General features: G+C 44.1%; 1 protein-coding gene across 2 annotated transcripts in view; it reads right to left on the reverse strand.

The window, feature by feature from the left end:
- The window catches only part of LOC138581414 (cytochrome P450 2D15-like), a 703,698-nt gene that overhangs the window by 196,045 nt on the left and 486,085 nt on the right, over window positions 1-21,568 (reverse strand). For both annotated transcript variants that reach the window (XM_069652729.1, XM_069652730.1), the window contains exon 7: window positions 6,592-6,779. In XM_069652729.1, coding sequence (XP_069508830.1) covers window positions 6,592-6,779 — 188 coding nt within the window. The remainder of the gene's footprint in view (window positions 1-6,591; window positions 6,780-21,568) is intronic.

Consider the following 21,568-nt stretch of genomic DNA (forward strand, 5'->3'; position numbering starts at 1 on the left):
TTCAGAGAGGAATTGCCATAGCATTTTGGTGCTGGACTTATTACATAATGAGCAAAGACCGGCTCAACTGAATATTGCAATTCATGCACTAACCTGGTTGGGTTGGTGATCCTGAAGCAGCAACTGCAGAAGTAAGAGACCCCCTGAGGACCCTACCCCCACACCGCAATGGAACAGCCCACGGTGAAAGGAGCACGAGCCCCAGGGAAACCCTCCGGGGAAAAAAACCCTGGACGATCTAGACGAGTGCCTCTCGGGTGGATGGATGTCTTCTGTTGTGAATTCTCGGTAGTGCGGGAAGCCGGGTCTCTAAAGGGTAAGAAGAATGATTGGTGAGTGTGTGATTGATAAGAGATGGAGTGTTCGAGATGGAAAGAAAGGAGAAAGGTCTTACGGGAATTCCAGTACCGGGAAGGACTCTACATGGAGCGAAGAAAACCCCTGGAAAGGGAACCCGTCTGGAATAAATCTCCCAATTGCTCCGGGGGATCCTGTAACGGGAGGTAAGTAAGTGCAGGAAATGGATTAAGGTAGGAACAGAGGAAGGGGAAGAGACCACTCACTGTGTTAGGCAGGAGGAGTATCAAGAGTTCGCCCGATCGGGGACTGAAAGAAGGACAGGAGGCTGGATTCGGCAGACCCGGAAGTACGGGCGAACTTAGACGAATCGTGGGGAAATGGAACTGAAAATATGCTCTACGGTACAAAATAGAGTGGTTAGTATAAAAAGAAAGAAAAAAAGGAGAAAGAAGGTTAGAGGAAACTGATTCTCCATAGATGCGAACTTACGGAGCGTCTCTGAAAACAGTAGCGACGCTACGAAGAGAGCCCCGCTTCTGCTTTAAAGGGATCACATGACTTGCATCCGACGTTCGTTGAGGACGTGGAAAGACTAGACCGCTAATACTTGTACAGGCAGAATTGGCTGACTTCAGCGAGGCGGAGCGTTGTATTGAACCACAGAACCTTTTCTTGTAAAACAATGACCATCACTTAAATGGTGTAACAGGACTGGCCATGTGGGCGGGACAAAGACTGATATGCAAATGGTTATTTCCAATCTGTGAAAGGTACAGTGAGCAAAAAGCGTGTGCTGCAAACTCTCATCTCATACTAAGGGTATCATGCCATGTTCTTTCTGGAGAGGAGCGCCTGCTACCTTTTTTGAAATATTTGCAAGGAACTTGGGGTTGGGCTCCCTGAGTTACCTGGGGGCAACCAGAGGTGGACTCCCTGCTCACTGTGCTTAGAGAGGCACAGCTTCACCACACTTATGAGGCCCAACAAGGTTGAAACACGTGTATGGGGTTGCTGCTGGTACTCTTGTTCAGAGAGGAATTGCCATAGCATTTCGGTGCTGGACTGCCCATGTGGGCGGGACAAATACTGATATGCAAATGCATATTTCCGATCTGTGAAAGGTACAGTGAGCAAAAAGCGTGTGCTGCAAACTCATCTCAGAACAGGTTATCATACCATGTTCTTTCTGGAGAGGAGCGCCTGCTACCTTTTTTGAAATATCGGGTGGTCAGCCTTCAACTGTACCTGTTTGGTGGAACCCGTTAATTAAACATTGAACATCTCCACCTGGGGGCTATTTGCAGTGCTTCCAAATGGTTCAAGGGCATCAATAGAGAGGAACTTCATCATGTGTGTCTGCGCGGAGGTCCCTGTGCATTGAATGGCAGTCAAAGGCACCAGTCTGTGATGACGTAATTTGATTACAGCGCAATCCTAATTCTGCTGCTCGGAGGTGAACATGCAGACTAGGGAGGCGGAAGGAAATTGGTTGACCTCCAGATGGCAAGGCTCCTTTCCGTTTCTCCTTCTGAGAACGATTGTCTTTCAGCAAATTAGGCAGCGCTGGTTTGAACTTCCTGTGGCCTGCAGGATGAACGCCAGCTTCCTTCACTGCTTGCCCTGCTCCCCTCTTTCAGTAGTCCTTCTTTGATGCCTACTTTATACAGCTGGATTCGCCCCAGAGTAGCGTCAGCTTTGATTGATAATCTCTTTGATGTGTTCTTCATGCCTTCCTGTGGCCACCTCGTCACAGTTATTGGATGATTACTCCCATCATTAATCTGTATGTTCCTTTGGTTCATCTGATTTACAGATTAGACAGTAGAAATGTCACAATAACACTCAGTATTATTCCTTAATAATGAAAAGGAAGGTGTCAACTATGGTAAGGCTTTTGGGGGTAAGAGTTTAGGGAGGTCTTTCACCAGACCGTCATCCTAATCCCCATGATTGGAGTCTCACCCAATGAGGTCCTTTTGCTTTTTACCACCCCTAGGGAGATTATTGGGTTGCATCCTGACTTCCCTAGCCTCATAGGGAATGGCTCCTGCATGGGGAGAAGTGAAGAGATCTGGTGGAACATCGCACAAGTCAGAAATTGGTTCCATGGTGGAAGCTTTACCTCCTCCTGGGCATTGCAGATACCTGCCCTAGATAGAGACAGCAACCTCGAATTGATGACTGCACACCAGGAACGAAGAAAATAACCTGGAAGGTGTTTGAGGCCTATGGGAGTACTAACTTGGAGAGACACGGTGGATCACTGGCTGGACTCCAAGCCCAGGAGTGGCAAATCAAGTGTGTGCTTACATATTTCTTGAAGTTCTGTTGCAGACAAATTACAGCTTTGTGAAAATCCCAGGTCTCAACTCAAAAGTACACAAAATGTTGGTCTGGGTAGAGACTGCCACCTGGGAACATTGGGTGAAGCCCCGGGTGCAGGGGCTCCAAACCAAGAGTGTGGGTACATTGCATTGAGCTCTGACTCAGCAATTTAGAGCTTTTTGCTATAAAAGAGGCCGAGACTCCTCCCTGATTTAGGAAACACTGCTCTCAGTGGGGTCTGCCACCTAGGATTGGTGACTAAAGCCCCTGATCCACTGGCTACACCACAAAGAGGCTTTCATGCATCCCGGCACTCTTACTTAGTATCCCCCACTTTTCTGTTTGTGACACCTCTTACACTTCGCAGAATAATCTAGATAATGGGGAATATGCATCCTTGCCATGTGTGTACCACAGATGACAAAAGGGGAGGTGTGAGCACACATATTAACCTCCTTATAGTAGACTTAAATATTTGTTCTACCAATCCCGCCTTGAAAATAAAAATTGACATTTCTGGACTAGCTTTGAAGAGTTAGCATTCCAAGAGACCAACTGAACAAACTCTTGAAGATGCCTCTTACCATGTTGGGTATTCTAGGAGAGTGAAATCATTTAAGTATTAAGACAAGTCCATTTAAGTCAATATGAGGCTTATGGTCTGTTGGTAAAGTAAAAAGAGTGCAATAAGAGCAACACTATTATACTGAAGGCATCTTGACAGGTTTGCCAATTTGACAGGAAGGTTGGGGCATTGGCCTTCTCCAACATCCTCAAATCACAAACATATGAAAAGGTCGGGGTGAGTAGAGGGACCATGCAGCTGCATCCAAATGTTAGTTACAAAGAATGGGGATTAGAAAGTGTGTTGCAGCAACAGATTGCCAAACATTATTACCTCATAGTTTGTTGTCACTGCCCCCTTGTCTGTTACTGCTCTGTCTCAGAGCCCATCCTTAACCAGCCTTTGCAATTTCTAACTACCTCCACTGCTCTTTTTTTACTTTCTTGCAGTTGGTCTCTCTCCCTTCTTCCTCACCTGCGCCAAATTACCCCTCAACTCTCTAACTTCTGTTTTATCACCTTCTCTTATGTACTCTCTTCGCATTCCCTCATATTCTGCCTCCTCTATCCTGGCACTTTTAGATCCCACAACAGATCCCTCTGGTTGTCTTTCCTCTAAATATGCCCAGTCACTCTCTCCTTTAACTCCTGTTCAGCCACTCCTTTCTCTTTGCCCCTCCCATTTAGTACTTGGCTCTTTTCACCTCCCTTTCTTACTTGTTGCTCCCCATCACTGTTGACCCAAGTCTTCTCTGGCACTCTCTCCTGTTATCTCCCAACCTGGTCTTGTTTTTCACCTTTTGTTCTTGATCTACATTTAGGCTCTTTCCCAATCCACTTATTTCTCCTTGTTCAGTCTTTTCTTGCTTTCATTCCATACTTTCCCCTCTCTCAATCCTCTATCCCTTTTACTGCTCCATTCAGGTCTCAACTCTGGACTCTCTCTCTTTCTCCGTCTGTCCTCTCTCATTCTATGTTTCTCTCCATCTCATTCTGCACCCCCGCTTCATATTCTTGGTGCGTGTCTGCTCTTCTCATTGTGTATCTCTTGTGTCCCTTCTTCCTGGATCAACTTCTCTCCCTTGTGTCTCTCTTCTATTGTTTTGCTCTCCCCCTTTCTTCCTCCTGTTCTTTCACTCATCTCTCTCCTTTGCCATTTATCTTCCACCAACTTCATCCTCTCACATCCACATGTATTTATCCTGTCCTTTCTTCTCATCCTAATCACTTTTGTGTCACTCTCTTTCTCTCTCTCTCTCTCATTTCTATTGCACCCTCTTCTTTCCCCGATTTCTCTCTATTTTCTCTTTATTATGTCAATTTCTTTCCCACCTGCCCAGTCGTACCCTTTTTTCTTCCTCGTATTCTCTTTCATCTCTCACCCATTTTTTCTTTTCTTATCACACACCCTCTTGTATTCTTCATGTTTGTTGTTTTCTTTCCCTACTTCTTTCTACCTCCTGTACTTTCGCTCTCTTTTCCTCACTGGGCTAGTTCTTCCACTTATCACAGTGTGGGGATAGGTATAGAGCACACTTCCTTCCATTCTATCATCAATGAAAACAAAGAAAATAAACAAAGCATACAATTTTATGGAAAAAAACAAAAGGCCAAGATAGAGCAGGGGCAGGTGCAATGTATTCCAACTAACGTTTGCAGGAAGAATCTTGGGTGTCGTAGGAAATGTAAATCAGTGTCAGGGATCACTGGAACCAATGGGGCCAATACAGCAACCCAGAATGCACTTGATTGTTTCCTGGAGCTCCAACATGGAGGAGGTAGAGATGTGGTCCATGGAGGAGGCTGGGATTCTATGCAGCGTTTATGGAACTCAGCCCTGGGATGGAACTGCCACCTTACGTTTGCGGATGGATCCCCCCATTAAGGACAGAAACTCATGTGCATGTAAATCTCGTGGAGCTATAACTTAGTTGGAACCTGGTGATTCAGAGGTTCAAACCTTTGGCCCAAGAAGGGACACCAACCTTAGGTCAGTGGCTGTAGTTTTGAAACACGCACAGAAGCCAGAATACCCATTGAGATGTCCGGGAGCTCTATAAAAATGCATGCTAGACCTTAGAGCCACTGAGAAAGTTAAGCCTCCTCCTGGCATGTGCTAAACTCTGGGCTGCGTAAGGAAAGACACCTCAGTCAGTGGCTGGAGCCCCAGAGAAGGGACCATAATCGCGTCTGGAACTCAATCTCAAACAAAGTAGTTTTTCATGACCCGCAGGAGGCTGGGGTCCCCTTCCGGGGTTTGCTGAACTTTGCCCTGAAAAAGGGCTCCCACCATGGGTCAGGAAAGGTTTTGACATGCCAACCTAATACAAACAGAATCTATTCATATTTGTTTAGGTCATCAAGTCCTGAAGAAAGCAGAAGGCAGTAAAAGAGCTGAAACATTGCCAACATCGTTAACACAAATGATTTGATGTAATAGCACTTTGGGAACGTTCTCCACCCTCACCCCACAAAAATTAATAGGAAAGGGGCAGCGCTTGAGTCCGAGAATATGTGGATTTCAGTGAACTGTATGATGGCCAAGCATGAATATGAGGACATTTTATGATGTGTCTAATACGTTTCATTGCGTATTTAAAATATATTTCTGATGCTAACAAAATAACATTTTTACAATATTTATTTTCTTGTGAAGAATATTTTGTGCATAGTAATTCTACTACACCACAGTTTGGGTCCCATATTGGGCTAGTGCATAGCAAACACCATATGCCGATCACTAGGGAAACAAACAAATTTACTTAGCCATATATTGATTTTGGATGTTCTTGAAAGACAACCTTCCGCATATATTGATTCAGTGTTTTAGAGTTCACAGGGAAAACACTGCCTGCATGTGTGGAGACTTAAGAAGTCTCTAAAACACCAATGTAACTGAATTTCAACCATTACCAAATATTAGTGGGATGATGAGTTTGGGGGCACAGAGTTGTAATCCTCTTGATCTTCGGTCTACATATTATGAGATTCAACTGTGTCCAGAGTCAAAACATGTAACTTTAATTTTTTGCAGCATTTGGTGAATTTCAATGTGCATGTATGCTGCTTGGACTGGCCTTTGTAGTAGCAGTTATACAAAGCTATTTATTTTGGTTTCTTTTCAAAAGTATAAAAAATGTGTTTTTCTTGAATATTGGTCTGCAGATTGTTACTGCAGAACAATCTGATTGTTCATCTGATATCGTTCATCATAAGAGACTGGCGAGTTCCCCTTTGGAAAGTGGATTACGTTTGTCTGCCAAGTTCATTTTTCTTGATTTGGCAGAACTGTGATGTACATAGTTTATCTAGATTATACATATAAATCCTTATTTTACTTTACCCTGTTGTTGGTGTGAAGGGAAGTGTTCAAACACATCAGAAAATGAAGGCACAGTTTACCTTAGGCACGAAGTATCCCTGGATCTCTGTGTCTCGGTATGTCATGTGTGGCAGGGATAAAGGGACTATATCGCCATAGCGTTGGATCTCATGGATGACGGCATTGGTAAATGGTAGATTTATTTGATCTTCCATCACAGGTTTTCGATCACGTCCTATCACGCAGTCAATCTCTTCATGGACCCGTCCTGGAATCAACAGGAATAACATCAAATACATCAACAACATCAATTACATATCATTACACAGTCATAGGGGTGTGTTGCAAAGTTGCCACTCAACCAACATACTTAGAATGGTCACAGGGCTGGAGCAAGGCATGAGCTGCCTCTGCGGTACACAGGACCTCGCAGCCCTCACTCACCCAATAGACAAATGGTGTTCTTGGTCCTGACACCACTAGCCAAACATCTGGAATTAGGGCCCCATAAAATACCTATTTAAAATGTCCTTGAGCAAATGGGTATCCTTTTAATGGCAGAAAGTCTCTCTAATTCAGTGTTAATGTTTGGATGATGATAGATGATATGGACCTTTCAGCATACAAGCTACTCTAGAAATCTACTGAAGTCCATGTCTACACCCAAGACAATTGATATTGATATTTTATTTCTATCGTGCTCGTACACAAGTGTTTCAGAGCGCAACAAGGCAAGGGAGGGGAACAGGGGAGAACAAAACAGCGATCTTAGTATGCCCAGTGATATCGAGAACGCGCCTGTGCATGGGAGAGGAGGAGGGGAAAAGTGAATGGAAGGGGGAGAAGTGGAAAGTGCGAAGAGGAGAAACAGATAAATAACAATAAATAAATAATAAAGGAAACAAACAGTGGTAGTGCAACCAGCAATTTGCAAGTTCTGGGTTTAAGGCAGCAGACATGGTAGGTCTGATAAGTGCAGGAAGAAAAGGGGGGGGCTGTATGGGTACAGATACAGACCCCAGTGCAAGGGTGGCCTGGAGGCAGTGCGGAAGGTTGGCACGGTGAGCAGGTACCTGGGCCCGGAGGACAGAGGGTGGCCAGGTGCACAGTGCCAAGAGAGAACAGATCAGCAGGGGAGAGGGGGAGCGAAGGCAGAATAAAAGAGGAAGGTCTTGAGGTGCTTCCGGAACCAAAGATGGTTCTCCTCATGTTTTAGAGTGGCGGGGAGGCTGCTCCAGAGGGAGGCCCCAGCCGAAGACAGATCTACCCCCAGCTTGTTTCTTTAAAAACCGACTGACCCTGAGGGAGTTGGAGGTAGAGGAACGAAGAGCTCGAGAGGGGATGTATTTGGGGAGGGATAGCTGAAGGTATTTTGGAACCCCTCATCCCCCATGTTAAACTGTTTAAGTGCATTTCTATGATGTCGCCTTGCTTTATAGGTACTTTACAGTTATTTTACATTTTGTGCAATCATACTCTTTCTACATATATGTATGAGGTTGGCTTATATAAATATATAATAGGTGTGATGTGAAACACGATGCTGTGTTTTTCCACTTCCCTGAGGCTTGGGCATTAAATAAATGATTTTACCCTTCCGACTACCTCTTTTTATTCAGATGCATGAGAGGTCCCTGGAGAGCGCCCCCCCGCCTTCTGTGGGCTTGTTTGGCAATATATATACGGCATGCATTACTCACTGTAATCATATTTCTGATGCTTGTATCTGCAGGATTCACATGCTATGCATAGGGTTCCATATGTTAATATCCCTGCAAAAATATCGCAATACAAAAATATCACCATATTTGTGTGGCGATATTGAGCCATGAACTCTGCGGGGGACACCCCCGCAACCGTGAATTATTTTTAAATGTGCGGAGGACACCCCTGCAACCCACGCTTCCACAAATTATCCCCCCAAAAAATATCGCCTATGGCGAGACAGACGACCATATGTATAGCGATATCTTTGGTGGGGATAATATGTAGGGATTCCATGCATAGGCCGACATCTAGTGGTAGTTGCAGAGTATTACATGATTTGTTTTCAAAACTCGAAAACAGACGTCGACTGGGCGTGTTAGTAATACTATCCCTTGTGTGACGTCTACTGTACCCATGGTCCTTCACGCGGCAAGGTCCCTCAGATTGTTTTGTTTCTGAGATGAGGGTGCATGAAGTGTAGCGTGAGTACAAGATATGTAAGCACAAAGGTAAAGACAGAGAAGCATCTATGCACCTTCGAACTCCAGGACGGGAGCAAGGGTCGGTGAATGTGAATCTAAGTAGATACAAGCATTAGAAATATGATTACAGTGAGTAATGTATGCCTTCTGAGGTTTGTGGATCTGCTTAGATCACATGCTCTGCATACACTAGCGAGCAGTACCTGGAAATTGTGGAGGGCTTTGAGAAGGTACAGTGGCAAATAGATGTTTCAACACTGCTTGCCCACCTGTGAATCTGCTTTAGAGTGTTTGTCAATGAAGTAATGCTGAGTAAAGGTATGAATAGAACTCCAAGTACCTGCCTTTTAAATTGTGTCTAAGGGAACATTTGCAATAAAGAGTGAGCTCTAGGTCTAAAAGGTACATTCTTTTTCGATAGTGAGTAGCAAAGTTGTATGCATTTGACTATCCACCTGGAGATTGCGTTTTTAGAAATATGATCTCCTTCTCTGCCATGTGTTATGGAAACAAAGAGTTTTTTTCCTTAGCGGGTTAGTTTTGTTTATGTTGTACAAGACCACCCTCCTTACGTCTAGTGTATGGAGGCTATTTCCAGCTGAATTTGATGGTTTTTGCAAAAAAGTAGGAAGTTCAATGAATTGGTTAGCATGTAACTTTGATGTGAATTTTGGTGAGAACCTAGGATGTGTTCTAAGAACCACTTTATCTTCGTGGATGATGGGAGAAACCTGAAGGTGTCTCCCTAACTATTCCCCAGGAATCTGTGATCCAGGTGGCCAGGACATGGCCATCGCTATTGGATCCAGTTCCTGGAGGTGGACCAGTGAGGGAGGATCACCTGGATGGGGTCCTCAGTAAGTGGAAGACCGACGGGTGAGACTCGGTATCCCCCTTCTTCTAGTACCATTTCCCCATCCTGCCACGTAGGATACTCAGACACTCTACCCCCCCTTTTCCAACACAAACACTTTTGCACATTGTGAAAGACAATGGACTACTAACACCAGAGCCGTTTACCCAACATGTCCCAACAAAAGGGTCACCTCTCCTCTGCTTTCAACATGGTCAACCATACCACCTTGCTCAACTGTCTCCGTGACAACCTGGGTTTCACTGATCAGGCTCTGGCTTGGCTGACCTCTTTCCTCTCTGATCTAGCCTCCCAGGTACAACTTGGGTCCTTCCTATCTTCTATCTTCCTTTCTACCTGTGGGGTTCCCCAGCGGTCTAACCTCTCGCCCTGTCTTTTCAACCAATACCTGGCAACTCTTGCCTACTGCATTTACATTTTCTGGTCTAATTTTCAGTGCTATGCTGACGACAGCCAACTAATTTTCAGGCTTCCTTCAGCCACATCCTCTCCTTCGCCCATCTCTGATTGCTAAATCACTGTTACGCTCACCTGGTTCCCACAGGGGCGTCGATCGGACCCGGACAGCTGCGGTCTCCACCAACGTGATGCGTAGTGAAGAGATGACAGTCTGGACTGGCCCGCCTAATCTTGTCTGCTGGACTCGTAGAAGTATTCTCCTGCAAGTGGAGAACGGGATTTAGCCACCCGTGGACTTTAGTGATGCCGCCTCCCCCCCAACTGTTCTCGTTCTCCCCACTAATCACCTCTGATATCCCCTCTTGGTAACCTCACCTTATGTTTTTAAATGATGAGCTCTCCATCCTGCATGGCATGCAGGGGCGCGTAGATACCCGTTACTTCACTGGTTTGAAGGTACTGGAGGAGTTCCGGAGGAATATTGACTCCAGTGTCTATAAAGTTCAAAGAGTTCAATATGTTCGATGTTCACTCTTGTTCCATTCCCTCGTTAGGTTGCTGCCGGGTCCAAACGAATATTGCCTGGAGGTAGCCGATGGCGTTCAGGTAAGAGTGTGTATTACCAAACACTGTCCGGTAAAAGTTGCATGAGTTTAACTTGCTGTTTTTTCTCCCTTTACAGGTGCGGCATAGAAAGATGCAGCAAATTAAAGGATAATACCTCCGGTGGTAAAGCAGGTAAGCCTATGGTGGCAAAGAGATTGTCTTTGTCGGTTTTCTCGGCTCACCTTGTTATTCCTTTTGTTTTCCCCCCAGGTGCTGGGTTTCGACAAAGAAAATGATGGAGGCAGCGCCGAGTTGAAAGATGCGGTGGACTGGTGAGTATAACGCGGCGCTGCTGCTGGCGAAGCGACGCGTGCTGAAATAATGTCCTTTCCAGGCTCGGAGATGTGCTGGGTCCGGAATCAGGTAAGGAATCTGCCGGGTATGGACCAACTTTATCTATTTTGCCAGAAACTTTCTTAATTCACTTTAACGATTTCACTTTTCAGATGGATACCTTACAGATACCTTCGATTGAGCACACACGCGGTGCTGGACCACTCTGTCAAAGGTATTGTATCTTGGTTTCAAAGTTAAATCACTCATCAGCAGTTTAACTTTAATTGCGTCTTTTATCACACGTATTTCAAACAATGTTTGTTCCAGTGCTCTCTATACAATGTTGCCACTTGCAACCTTGGCTGCAACATAGATCGGTCTTGTATCGTTCTCCCCAACTCACTGGCTGTGTTGATTTCACTGACGCTGATTTGTTTGTGGAGCCAAGGACAGTACCATGGCAGCTGCTGATTATCTCCACCTTGATTATTGATGCTGGTGGGCCCCAGGTATCTCTGACACACAATGCAGGATTCTTCAGCCTGTTTTCCTGATCTTACGTCTTCCAATCTCGAGGGCTCATGAAAGCAATGGTTCCTTCTCAAAAAGGTCAAGGGAACGTCCCTCCTTGCGATCCTCTTCAGTTGGCTGTCTTTCTTCTCTCGTTAAGATGCCATATTCGAACTGCTGTTTTCTCATGTGTTTTGCCGCGCTCAGAGTGTGCTCTCGTGCTCCACCTTTTATCTGTGTGGGGAAGCTTAATGGAAGTCAGGTGTGTGTGATGGCCAGTAATTGCCTGACTATTGTATTTGGACATGTCAGGTTTACAGTTTGGTGTTAGTCCGTTTTCTCTCATAGCCGGCTGTCCGTGAGAACGTGTTTGTGTTGTAAAGGTGAGCGGGGACAGAGTTCCTAGAGGGCAAGGGGATACAGTGTCTCACTATCTGGTGTCTTACTACCAATCCCCAAAGAGCCCTGACCCAGGTGATCCTCCCACACTGGTCCACCACCAGGAACTGGATCCAAAAGCGTTGGCCGTATCCTGGCCACCTGAATGACAGATCACCAGGGACTAGTGAATGAGACACCTTCTGGTTTCTCACAGTTGGGACAGCGAAAGGTCACAGAAGCTTGATTGGTTTGCACATTGCTAGTTTGAGTAGGTGTGGAAACCGTGGTTGAAGTGCCCACATTGGAGCAATTAGGATTAGAGTGACTTGTTCTTGGTGCCTCTTGTGCAGTATATTGTTGAGTAGTGGTGTCAGTGGAAAAGCATAGGCATCTTTCCCTGACCAACTCATCAACAGGGCGTTCCCCTTGCACCCTGGCTGGAGAAACCTGAATGTGAAGTCTGGGCATTGTTCGTTGTGAACAAGTCTAGAGGTGCATGCCCCCATTGGGTGAAGCTATCACCCACTTTTGTGAATTTGCCACTTGTGTTATATGGTTAGTAGTGGACTTCTGCTCGGAGTGTCTGCTAGAGCATTAAGTTCCCCTGGAACGTGTTGTGAGACCAGGAACATGGTCCATTAGAGCGACCACTTCCAAAAATTTTGGGATAACCAGGACAGACTTCAAGAATGTGACCATCCCTGTTTGTTTAGATACAACATGGCACTGGTACTGTCTCTGAGGACTTGCACGGTTTGACCCACTAGGTGTTGTTAAAAAGCTTGTAGTGTCTTGAGGACTGCTAGCAATTCTAGTAGGTTTATGTGATTTTTGGCTGTTGTTTGTGTCCACACTCTGTGTGCCGTATGACAGAGGTAATGGGCTCCCCATCCTGAGAGTTAGGCATCTGTTGTGAGAGTGGCTTGTACTTGTGGGTTGCAAAAAAGTTTCCCTTTTAACATGTTGTCTTTTGCTCACAAGCGTACAGCTTGTACTAAGGTTAACGAAACAACCACTAGATCGTCCCACTGACCACTTGCCTGAGACCATTGCTTCGCTAGCCACTCTTGCAATGGGTGCATACACAGCCGATCGTGTGGTGGAACCACATAAATTGAGGCCATCATCCCTAGCAGTTGCATTGCTTTGGGCACGGTTATCTATCGACCGGCTATGTATTGAGGTACAGGTCTTGCTCCTCGTGAGGCTTTATAATTGCTCCCAGGAATTGTTTTACTTGCCTGGAGACGAGACTTGATTTTTTCTCATTGATGGAGAACCCTAATTCGAACAATAGATTAATTGTTCTTTTAGTGTTGAGGTTGCATATTTGTGGTGTTTTTCCTGTTTATTAGCCAGTCGTCCAGATAAGGGTACAATGGGATTGATTCTCTGTATAGGTGTGCTGCCACTACCGCTAACACTTTTGTAAACACCGTTGGAGCTGATGAAATGCCAAAGGGGAGTACCTTGAATTGGTAATGATCGCCTGCTATTTTGAAGCACATGTATTTTCTGCGCACTGGGAACATTGATATATGAAAGTATGCATCTTTCTTATCCAGTGTTGCCATGAAATCCCCCTGTTTCAACAGTGGGATTACTTCCTGTTGCGTTGTCATGCGAAACCTTTGAGGTTTGACATAAGTGTTTTGCGGCGTGCAAGTTTATCTAGGGAGGATAGCTCAGGGGCAACATGCTCGCCTGGGAAGCAAGGTGACACGGAGCAACACAGGTTCGATCCCCGGGTCCGTGCTTAGAAACAGCTGGGAATTAAGCGTGTTATAAATAACCTATGATATCATATCATTACAGGGGCATAGTAAAGTCTTTCTTTGGTACAATGAAGTACGTTGAAAAGATGCCTTTGTTTACCTGGTTTGCTGGGACTATCTCTATTGCGCCTTTCTCCAGTAGGGACTTTACTTCTTTAAGCAGAATTAGTTTTTCTTGTGGCATCATCTTCCAATATTTTGGTGGGTAATTTTGGGGGGTTTGCAGAAGCTTGATGCAGTATCCCCGTGCCACGGGGGACAACACCCACTTGTCGGACGGGATCCCCTCCAATGCGTGGATGAATTGACAAATGCAACCTTTGACTGGAGTTGCACGGGAGGGAACCAGAATCAGGAGGTCATTGTTTAGAGGCAGGGGAGCCTATAGTGGTGGAGGCTCTACCTCTACTTATAGATCTTCTATACCCTCTTCGAAAGTTTCTGGTAGACTGGCCTTGTGCATTACCCCAGGATGAGGAATGGCCTCCTTAGTTTTACCCCGTGGAACGTTGGGAACCTTGTCCACAAAAAAGCACTGGGTGTTAAACGCCACTTGTTGGAAAAGGGCTTGTTATTAATTTGGCCCAGGGATTTTAGAGTGTCATGCTCTTCTTTAGCACACTTTAGTGCTTCCTCTGCTGCTTTGCCAAATAATACATTTGTTTCTATTAGCATGTTTAGAAGTGTGGCTTGTGTTTCAAGTTTGACACCAAACTGTGTCAACCAGGCATGCCATTTGATTAGGGTGCCCTCCACTATAATGCATCAAGATTATTTTTTAGGGTACAATTTGCAACCTGTATGCAATTGGTGATGGTTTTTAGAGAGATGAGATTTTAAGGGCTCAGGGACGGCATCGATTATTTGCTTTTGAATCCCACACATGGCAGTTATAGCTGGCCAGTAAGGTGGTGTTATTTGCAATTCATGTCTGATATGAAGTGGAGGATGTAACCTTCCTTCTGAGAGAGTAGAATGTTTCCACTCTCCTTGTCTGGAGGTGCCCCTGCCGAAGCAAGGGGTGTGCCTGCCCTCCTGGTTGTGGTAACGACTAGAGAGTAAGATTTTAGTGGACCGCTAATGTAAACGGGTCTGTTAGTGCCAGCTATAATATTATTTTGATGCAGGGTTTGACCATGTGGTAAGGTTACGCCCAAGTATAGATGGCTGGATGCATCTCTGCGCTGACTGTAAATAGGGGTTCATTAGGTTACTTATCTTTGTCCCCGAGAATGTCAACCACAAAGACTGTGTCATGTTGGACATCCCGTTCGTCTATTTTAAAATGTTGTGCAGCGTTAAGAAGCAGCTCATTGTATTTGAGCTGGCTGTCTATGGAGGAGTCAAGCACAGGCTGATCTTGGTTGTCCGCGGATGGCATTCACGTAAATGCCATGGTCATCATCATCAGAGAATTGATCTTGACTTTGGTTGTACTGATCATCTTGTGATCCTGGATCCTACAGGTCGGAAGGGTCAACAATATCTAGGTCCTGTGAGGGGTCTTCACTGTGTGTAGTGAAGACTGTTTGAGTGGAAGTGCTGGGTTGAGAGCTATCCAGTCTTAACACCTTTGAAGGCGGATCCCCAGTAGCCCCCCCCATCCTGTGCAGTACCTTGAGGGTGTCTACTCGCCTCAGGATGGCGATCCATAAAGTCTACAAAGCAAGAGGCATACTCCGTTTCCTGTGTTGTGTGATTTTTGTGTTGTGTCCGTCGAAAACCTTAAGCAGCTACTTAGGGACGCATTTCTGAATAGGTTGCTGCATTTTCATCGCGCCTGAACAGTCAGTCAAAGGTTTTTCTTTCGGCACGTGTTCCTCAGTGTGCATTTTAGATGCAGTGTCAGAAACTGGCCTAATCAGCGCCTGTTTAGGAGAAAGATCTGTCATGAGGCAAACAAGAGTGCGAGGGCCAAGAAGACAGAGGGAGTTTAGATTCATCCTTCGCCCTGGACACCGCCTGGGTGTGAATGACCGACGACGTGGTCAGCGTTCGGGTTGGGGTTCTGTTTTTAGAAGTGGGTATACTCTTGCCATCGGGCGTCTTCCGCATGGCAGGGCCACTGGCCTGCTTATTGGAGTCGGGGGCTTGCATCTCGGGTTCTGTCGAACCTCAATCGTCTTTGGCGTCACTAAGAATGTCAACGCTGTCATCGTCGGATTCACCCACCCCGTCTATGGAGTCGTAGGCCTGCATGGCAGGCCCAACGTTTCACACGTCGATCTTTTAGGGTCGTAGATGTGAAAAGCTTGCAGAACTTGCAATGCTTCTCGACGTGATCCTGTGAAAAACAATGGTTGCACATCCAGTGCATGTCCTTCCAGGGATATTGTCGTCTGCAAGAAGGGCAACATTTACAAGATATATTTTCCATAGTGGAAGAGAAAGGCAGTGTGATGATAAATGCGAAGGGAAAGTAGGGAAATAGGCATTCTCTAGGCTAAATAATATATGACCCCCCCCCCCACCTTGCGGTGAGGCCTGTGTAGGCTGCAGTCAATGTCCGTTGAACAAAGGCTTTTCTTCGACAAAGGGGATGTCCGTCGAGCCCCGTCGAAGAATTCTTAGAGACACAAGACGAAGGTTGATGAAAAAAGAAATATAATTTTAAACTTGTAGTAATAAAAGGCGTATAGCCAAGAGAACTCTGTAACATGCGACGGACTATGGTGGCGGAAAAAAACAATCTGAGGGACCTCGATGCGTGAAGGACCATGGGTACTAAGCAGATCCACAAACCTCAGAAAAATATATATTTTATTCAACCAGAGGTACAACAATATCTGGGTGAGTGCCTAATATGCCGCTTGGGCAAAAGACCCAGTTTCATCAATTAACTAGCCTTTGGCAAATCACATTCTCTTATTGTGACTTGGCTGCCAAACTAGAGAGTTCATATGTACTGATTCAGTTTTTAGCGCTTTATTTTAGAAAAAATATCAACCATAGTCTAACAGACTACACTATTTCTCGACAACCATGCCTACGCATGTGACAGTTATTTGCCTCTTGTTTCATACATTTCAAATTATTTCAGTGTAATGTGCCAGGATACACTAGTCTAGTTATGGTGAGGTCATTGCAAATTAGGGGATTTCTTATTTTGGCACACTGGACCGTGCAGATCTATGAACTAAGCCTGATACACTGAGCGATTTTGGGGCACTTTAAAAAATAATATTGCACAATGCAAAGGCATTCACAATCACCCTCTGAATTAGTAATATATTTTAATACCCATGCACATAAATTAAATGCAAGTAATTTCAGCATTCTTTTTGTACATTAGTTGCCTTTAAAGGAACACACTTTTGTCATTCTTCAACCTTCCTATTGAACAAAATACTTCAAGTGAAAACGATAGTGTTTTTAATGCAATCAATAACCACATCCTGTATTATACCCTCAATTTTAAGTGTAAAGATACAACAGGCCTCCAACCATTCCCTCCGCATCTATTACTACCATCACCATTCACTTAGGCTGGTAGTTGAATTTTCCGCACACCAAAAGGAAATGGGTTATTTCACATTATATTACAAGACCACCGGGACAGAAGAGGTGTTTGCATTCATTATCCTTAAACGTGTGTCTTTATATTTTCATGATGAGAGATAGGTGGGCGCACCCTCTTTTTTGTGTGGGGGCTTGACTCGAGAGGGTAAGAAGTACAGTAGAGCAAGAGATGAGTCAAAGCTACCCTGACCAATGGCGTGACATAGGGTCACCGAGGTTTGCAGTGGAGCTAAAACAATGTTAGCTCTGGAGGACAAAAAACCCTTTAGAGGAGTGAAACTGACAAAGGACACGTTTTTTTTATTTTACTCTAACACAGAGAAAAAAGAAGACAATTTTTTACAAACTGCGCCGTGGCGCTGAAACTATACATAGCGAACACATTAGAGTGTGCATTACTGTGAGTTCGTATACAGAGTGAGAGATCACAGTTTTTTGTTGTTTCAAACAATAGTATTGATAAGACAATAGGCTTTGTCTTAGACTTGTCGACAAATTTATCCTGTGTTTCTGGGCCGGTATGGATAGCTGGTGAATGTGGCTGAAGGGATGGAAGCAGCGCTGTTGCACCAGTTACCGAACGGTCTTCAGCACAGATGGATCAAGTCAGGTGAAGTAGTTGGAACCGTCAGCCTGTAGATATACAGGGGACTGGTTAATACGGTGATAGAGGTGTCTGGGAGGTTACAAACTGCAAACGAAGGAGACCTACCATGTTCGGGTAAATTTCCGCCTAGGTCAGAAGAATGTTGAGTCCAGGAAGTGGGACTGGAGGGCTGTCTGCAAGAGTCAGAGTCCTAGAGCTGAGTAGGAAAAGAGACAATCTTTTGGGATCTAGTTTGTATTAAGAATGTGACGTGTGGATCATGCACAGTGCTGTGGGAGAGGTCGGGGTGAGAGGAATTGTATTTACATTTTAAGAAGTGCTTGGTGAAGTGCACAGATCTTCTAAGCTGCTTGCATGTACAGTACAATCTGTTTATACAATAAAGGAAGGCACTAAGGCCGCTTGGAGAGATAGTGGGACCAGGGACTGCCATCTTATTTATGGGGAAACCGTGGGACGCACGTGAAGTGAAATGGGCATTTCCAATCCGAGATTGGACAAAAAAGGTGGAAATGCTTACACTAGAATGGACGTGCATCGAGAGATAGCGCCGTGGTTTAAAGGCGAACGATTCTGGGAACCACACTGGAAAGTGCGGGTACTAATGTAAGGACGGGTGGAATATCTGAGTCTTGGTCTTAGCTGCGGCGTGCGGCGGCGGTCGGCTCTTTGGTAGAATGAGCTGTGTCACTGTATCCTGCTACTGCGCGTGTGCGATAGATAACCGCTGAGTGGTGTGCCTGATGGGCTAGATGGACTGCGCATGTCATGGGCGACTAGTGTCTCGTTTAAGCAGATGTGTGGAGAAGGGGACGTGTCTCTCCATGTTAGGCATATCGTTCATAGTGTGAAAAATCAGCTATGGTGTATGTGGGTATAGCTTGCTTATTATACATATTGCAAAACACGGAAAAGAAACAATTTGGTTCTGAGAAAAACAAGCAAATGCAGAATGTGTCCTAATGCGTGTGCACACTCACACGTATGTTAATTGAAAAGCGTCCTTGAAAGGTGGACTGATCTTTACACTGCAAGGTGCTGTAACTTATATCACATACAATAGCACAATATGTGCTTATTTTTACCAAGCAACAAACTGGACATACATTTTGTGCATATGTGTATCATTACACAGAAATAGTTCAATTACACAAATCACTGAACAGTAGTGATCCAAGCTAAATGTTTGGAGGTTACATGCTAAAGTCCAATATAGCAGAGTATGTATTACTGAGGGAAGAGTAGTGTTGTGTTGCCCTGAGAATACATTTGTAACATAGGATCAAATAACCAAAAATGGGAGTGAAAAACCCATGAGCAAGAACAACAGGTAAGGGAAGGAGACTGGTTTCTCCGGCTCAATGAAAATGAGACCACAGGGTGGTCTGAGGGGGCTGGTGTAATCCAGGGCCCATGGGTGGGTGGCCGTGGATGGATAAAACATTTATCTATTGAAAAAAGGTTCCATTCGATTGAAACGTTGAGCCCTTGTTTCACCGAATCAAGGCGATAGATCCATTTTTGCTCAAGTTTGCGCAAAGCTAGGTCTCTGTCGCCTCCGCGAAATGGGTTGTTTGCTGTTTGTAATATTGGCCAAAAGATGTCATTATGGGTGTGGTTTTTGGCTTTGAAGTGTGCCACCAATGGTTTATCTTCAACTTGGTTCCGCACACAGGATCGGTGTTCGCAAATGCGTTGCCTGATTTCTCGTTTACACTTACCCACGTATATGAGATTACATGGGTATTTGATTATGTAGACCGACCACTTAGTTCTGCAGTTTCTGAAGGAATTGAGGGTGCAAGGTTTTCCTTTGAGGTCGATGGTTTTGAGATTGGCTGTCAAGGGGCAGACTGAACAGGAACCGCATTTAAAATGTCCTTTAACTGCTGGAAGTTGCCATAACGTGGATTGTTGATGGTTAGGTGTGTGTGTCCAGTTCGGTGTATGTGTGTACGAGATGGTCTTTGAGGTTTCTGCTGCGTTTGAACGCAAACCGTGGTTTTTCAGGATTGATGGTCTCGGTTTTGAGTGTGTCCCAGTTCTTTAGGTGTACAGAGTATAAAAAATAAAAAAAACCCTGTCCTTTGTCAGTTTCACTCCTCTAAAGGGTTTTTTGTCCTCCAGAGCTAACAGTTTTTTTTTAATTTTTTTTTTTATTTTATTGTATTGTATGGCTGTGTTAAACAACCTTTCAATAAACGCATAAAACATTTTTTTAAAAAATACATTTAGATTACACTTTTTTACAAAATTTCAAAAATTCATCACAGGCAATAATAGATGAAGCAATTGTGCATTAGTAGCTATCTGGTCCATTGCTTTTTTAGAACAATTAATTTAAAAAGCCACTTGTTGCTAGTCTGATTGTCATTCATCTTGCACCAAACATTTTTAGCCATAATTCCTCAGGATCAGTAATGGTCTGCTCTTTAAAACAATGCAAGAAGTATTTACAGCGCATAGTAGGCAATGCGGTACAAAAAGCAATGACATGCTTCAGTGTTTCAATAGAGGTACAGTCTTTGCAAAATCGGCAAACATTCTCATTGATGTCTAATAATTTCCGTCTGACTAATATATCTTTGGTATGCCAAAGATTAAGACGAAAGCGCATATAATCGTCTCTAAATTTAGGAGATGGATATTTGATAATATATAATTCAGTGGCTCTGAACCTCTTTTGGCCAAACTGAGCTATATTCCAATCTTTAAGATGATAGCACTTGTCCAGAGTATATATACAATCTCGTTGGTACAGTTTTATTTTAGCCCTGTTTGGATTATGGATCAGAGTATCGAGGGAAATATCAGCATCAATGAGAATATTTAATGCGGTATTAATCCATTTCTTTGGGTACTGATGATCAGAGGATGTTAGATATTGTCCCAAAATATAAGAGATGTCCGTATGTTGCAAAGATATTATGCACTTTCTCAAAAAAGCTATCAGTTTCCACGCAACAGCACTAAATAAAGACAGTAACTCTAGTTCAAATCTGAGAATGGCAATAGAGACACATGTAGGGAGATTAAAAAGTGAGCGCCAATATCTGCCTTCCATTTTGTCCCAAAAAGATCGTGATAGCATCAGGGCAGATTCAGATCCGTATGTAATAATAGGTTTAACCTTCATAGTATAAAATGCTAATATATGGTTACATGTAAATTTTCCAAATTTATATAGTATAACCTTAGATTGAGAAATCAGAGCATGTAGCCTTGATTCAAGATCCAATTGGAACATTTCATCATTTTCATTACAACCAATCATCATGCCCAAATATCGATATGATGATGTAATCAAAATTGGATCACAATTAATAGACCAATTGAATTAACAATATTTGGACATTTTGCAGTTATGACATCATAATTTGGGTTTTAGTTAGATTGATGGTCATGGCATTTTCTACAGTATATTCAGTCAACCCATTGATCAACCTTTGCAATCCAGCTGGAGTTTTTGAAAGCAAGATGAGATAATCGGCGTAAAAAATCCAGGGTATCTGCTCAGAACCTAGTTTGGGAGCATCGGAGTTAATGTTCTTAAATTTATCACCCATGTCTAGGATAAATAGGTTAAATATTGTAGCCGCCAGAATGCACCGTTGCTTCAGTCCTCGGAATGTTAGGAGGGGCGATGTCAATAAACCATCAAGGGTTAAGCGAATACAAACCGATGTATTTTCATGCAGAAGAGCAATGAGTTTGATCAGTGATTGCAGGCAACCCATTAATAACAATTTATATAGCATCAAATTACGATCTATAGAATCAAATGCCTCCTTAAAATCCACAAAGGATATATAAAGGGGCTGCTTTTGTTGATGGCAGAGGGCTTTAATTGATTTTAAGATAACAATATTAATGGCCGTACCCTTACCTGCAACAAAGCCTGTTTGGAATCTATCTCGCATA

This window comes from Ambystoma mexicanum, chromosome 3p (assembly GCF_040938575.1).
Source record: "Ambystoma mexicanum isolate Mex_15411 chromosome 3p, UKY_AmexF1_1, whole genome shotgun sequence".
Classification (NCBI taxonomy): Eukaryota; Metazoa; Chordata; class Amphibia; order Caudata; family Ambystomatidae; genus Ambystoma; species Ambystoma mexicanum.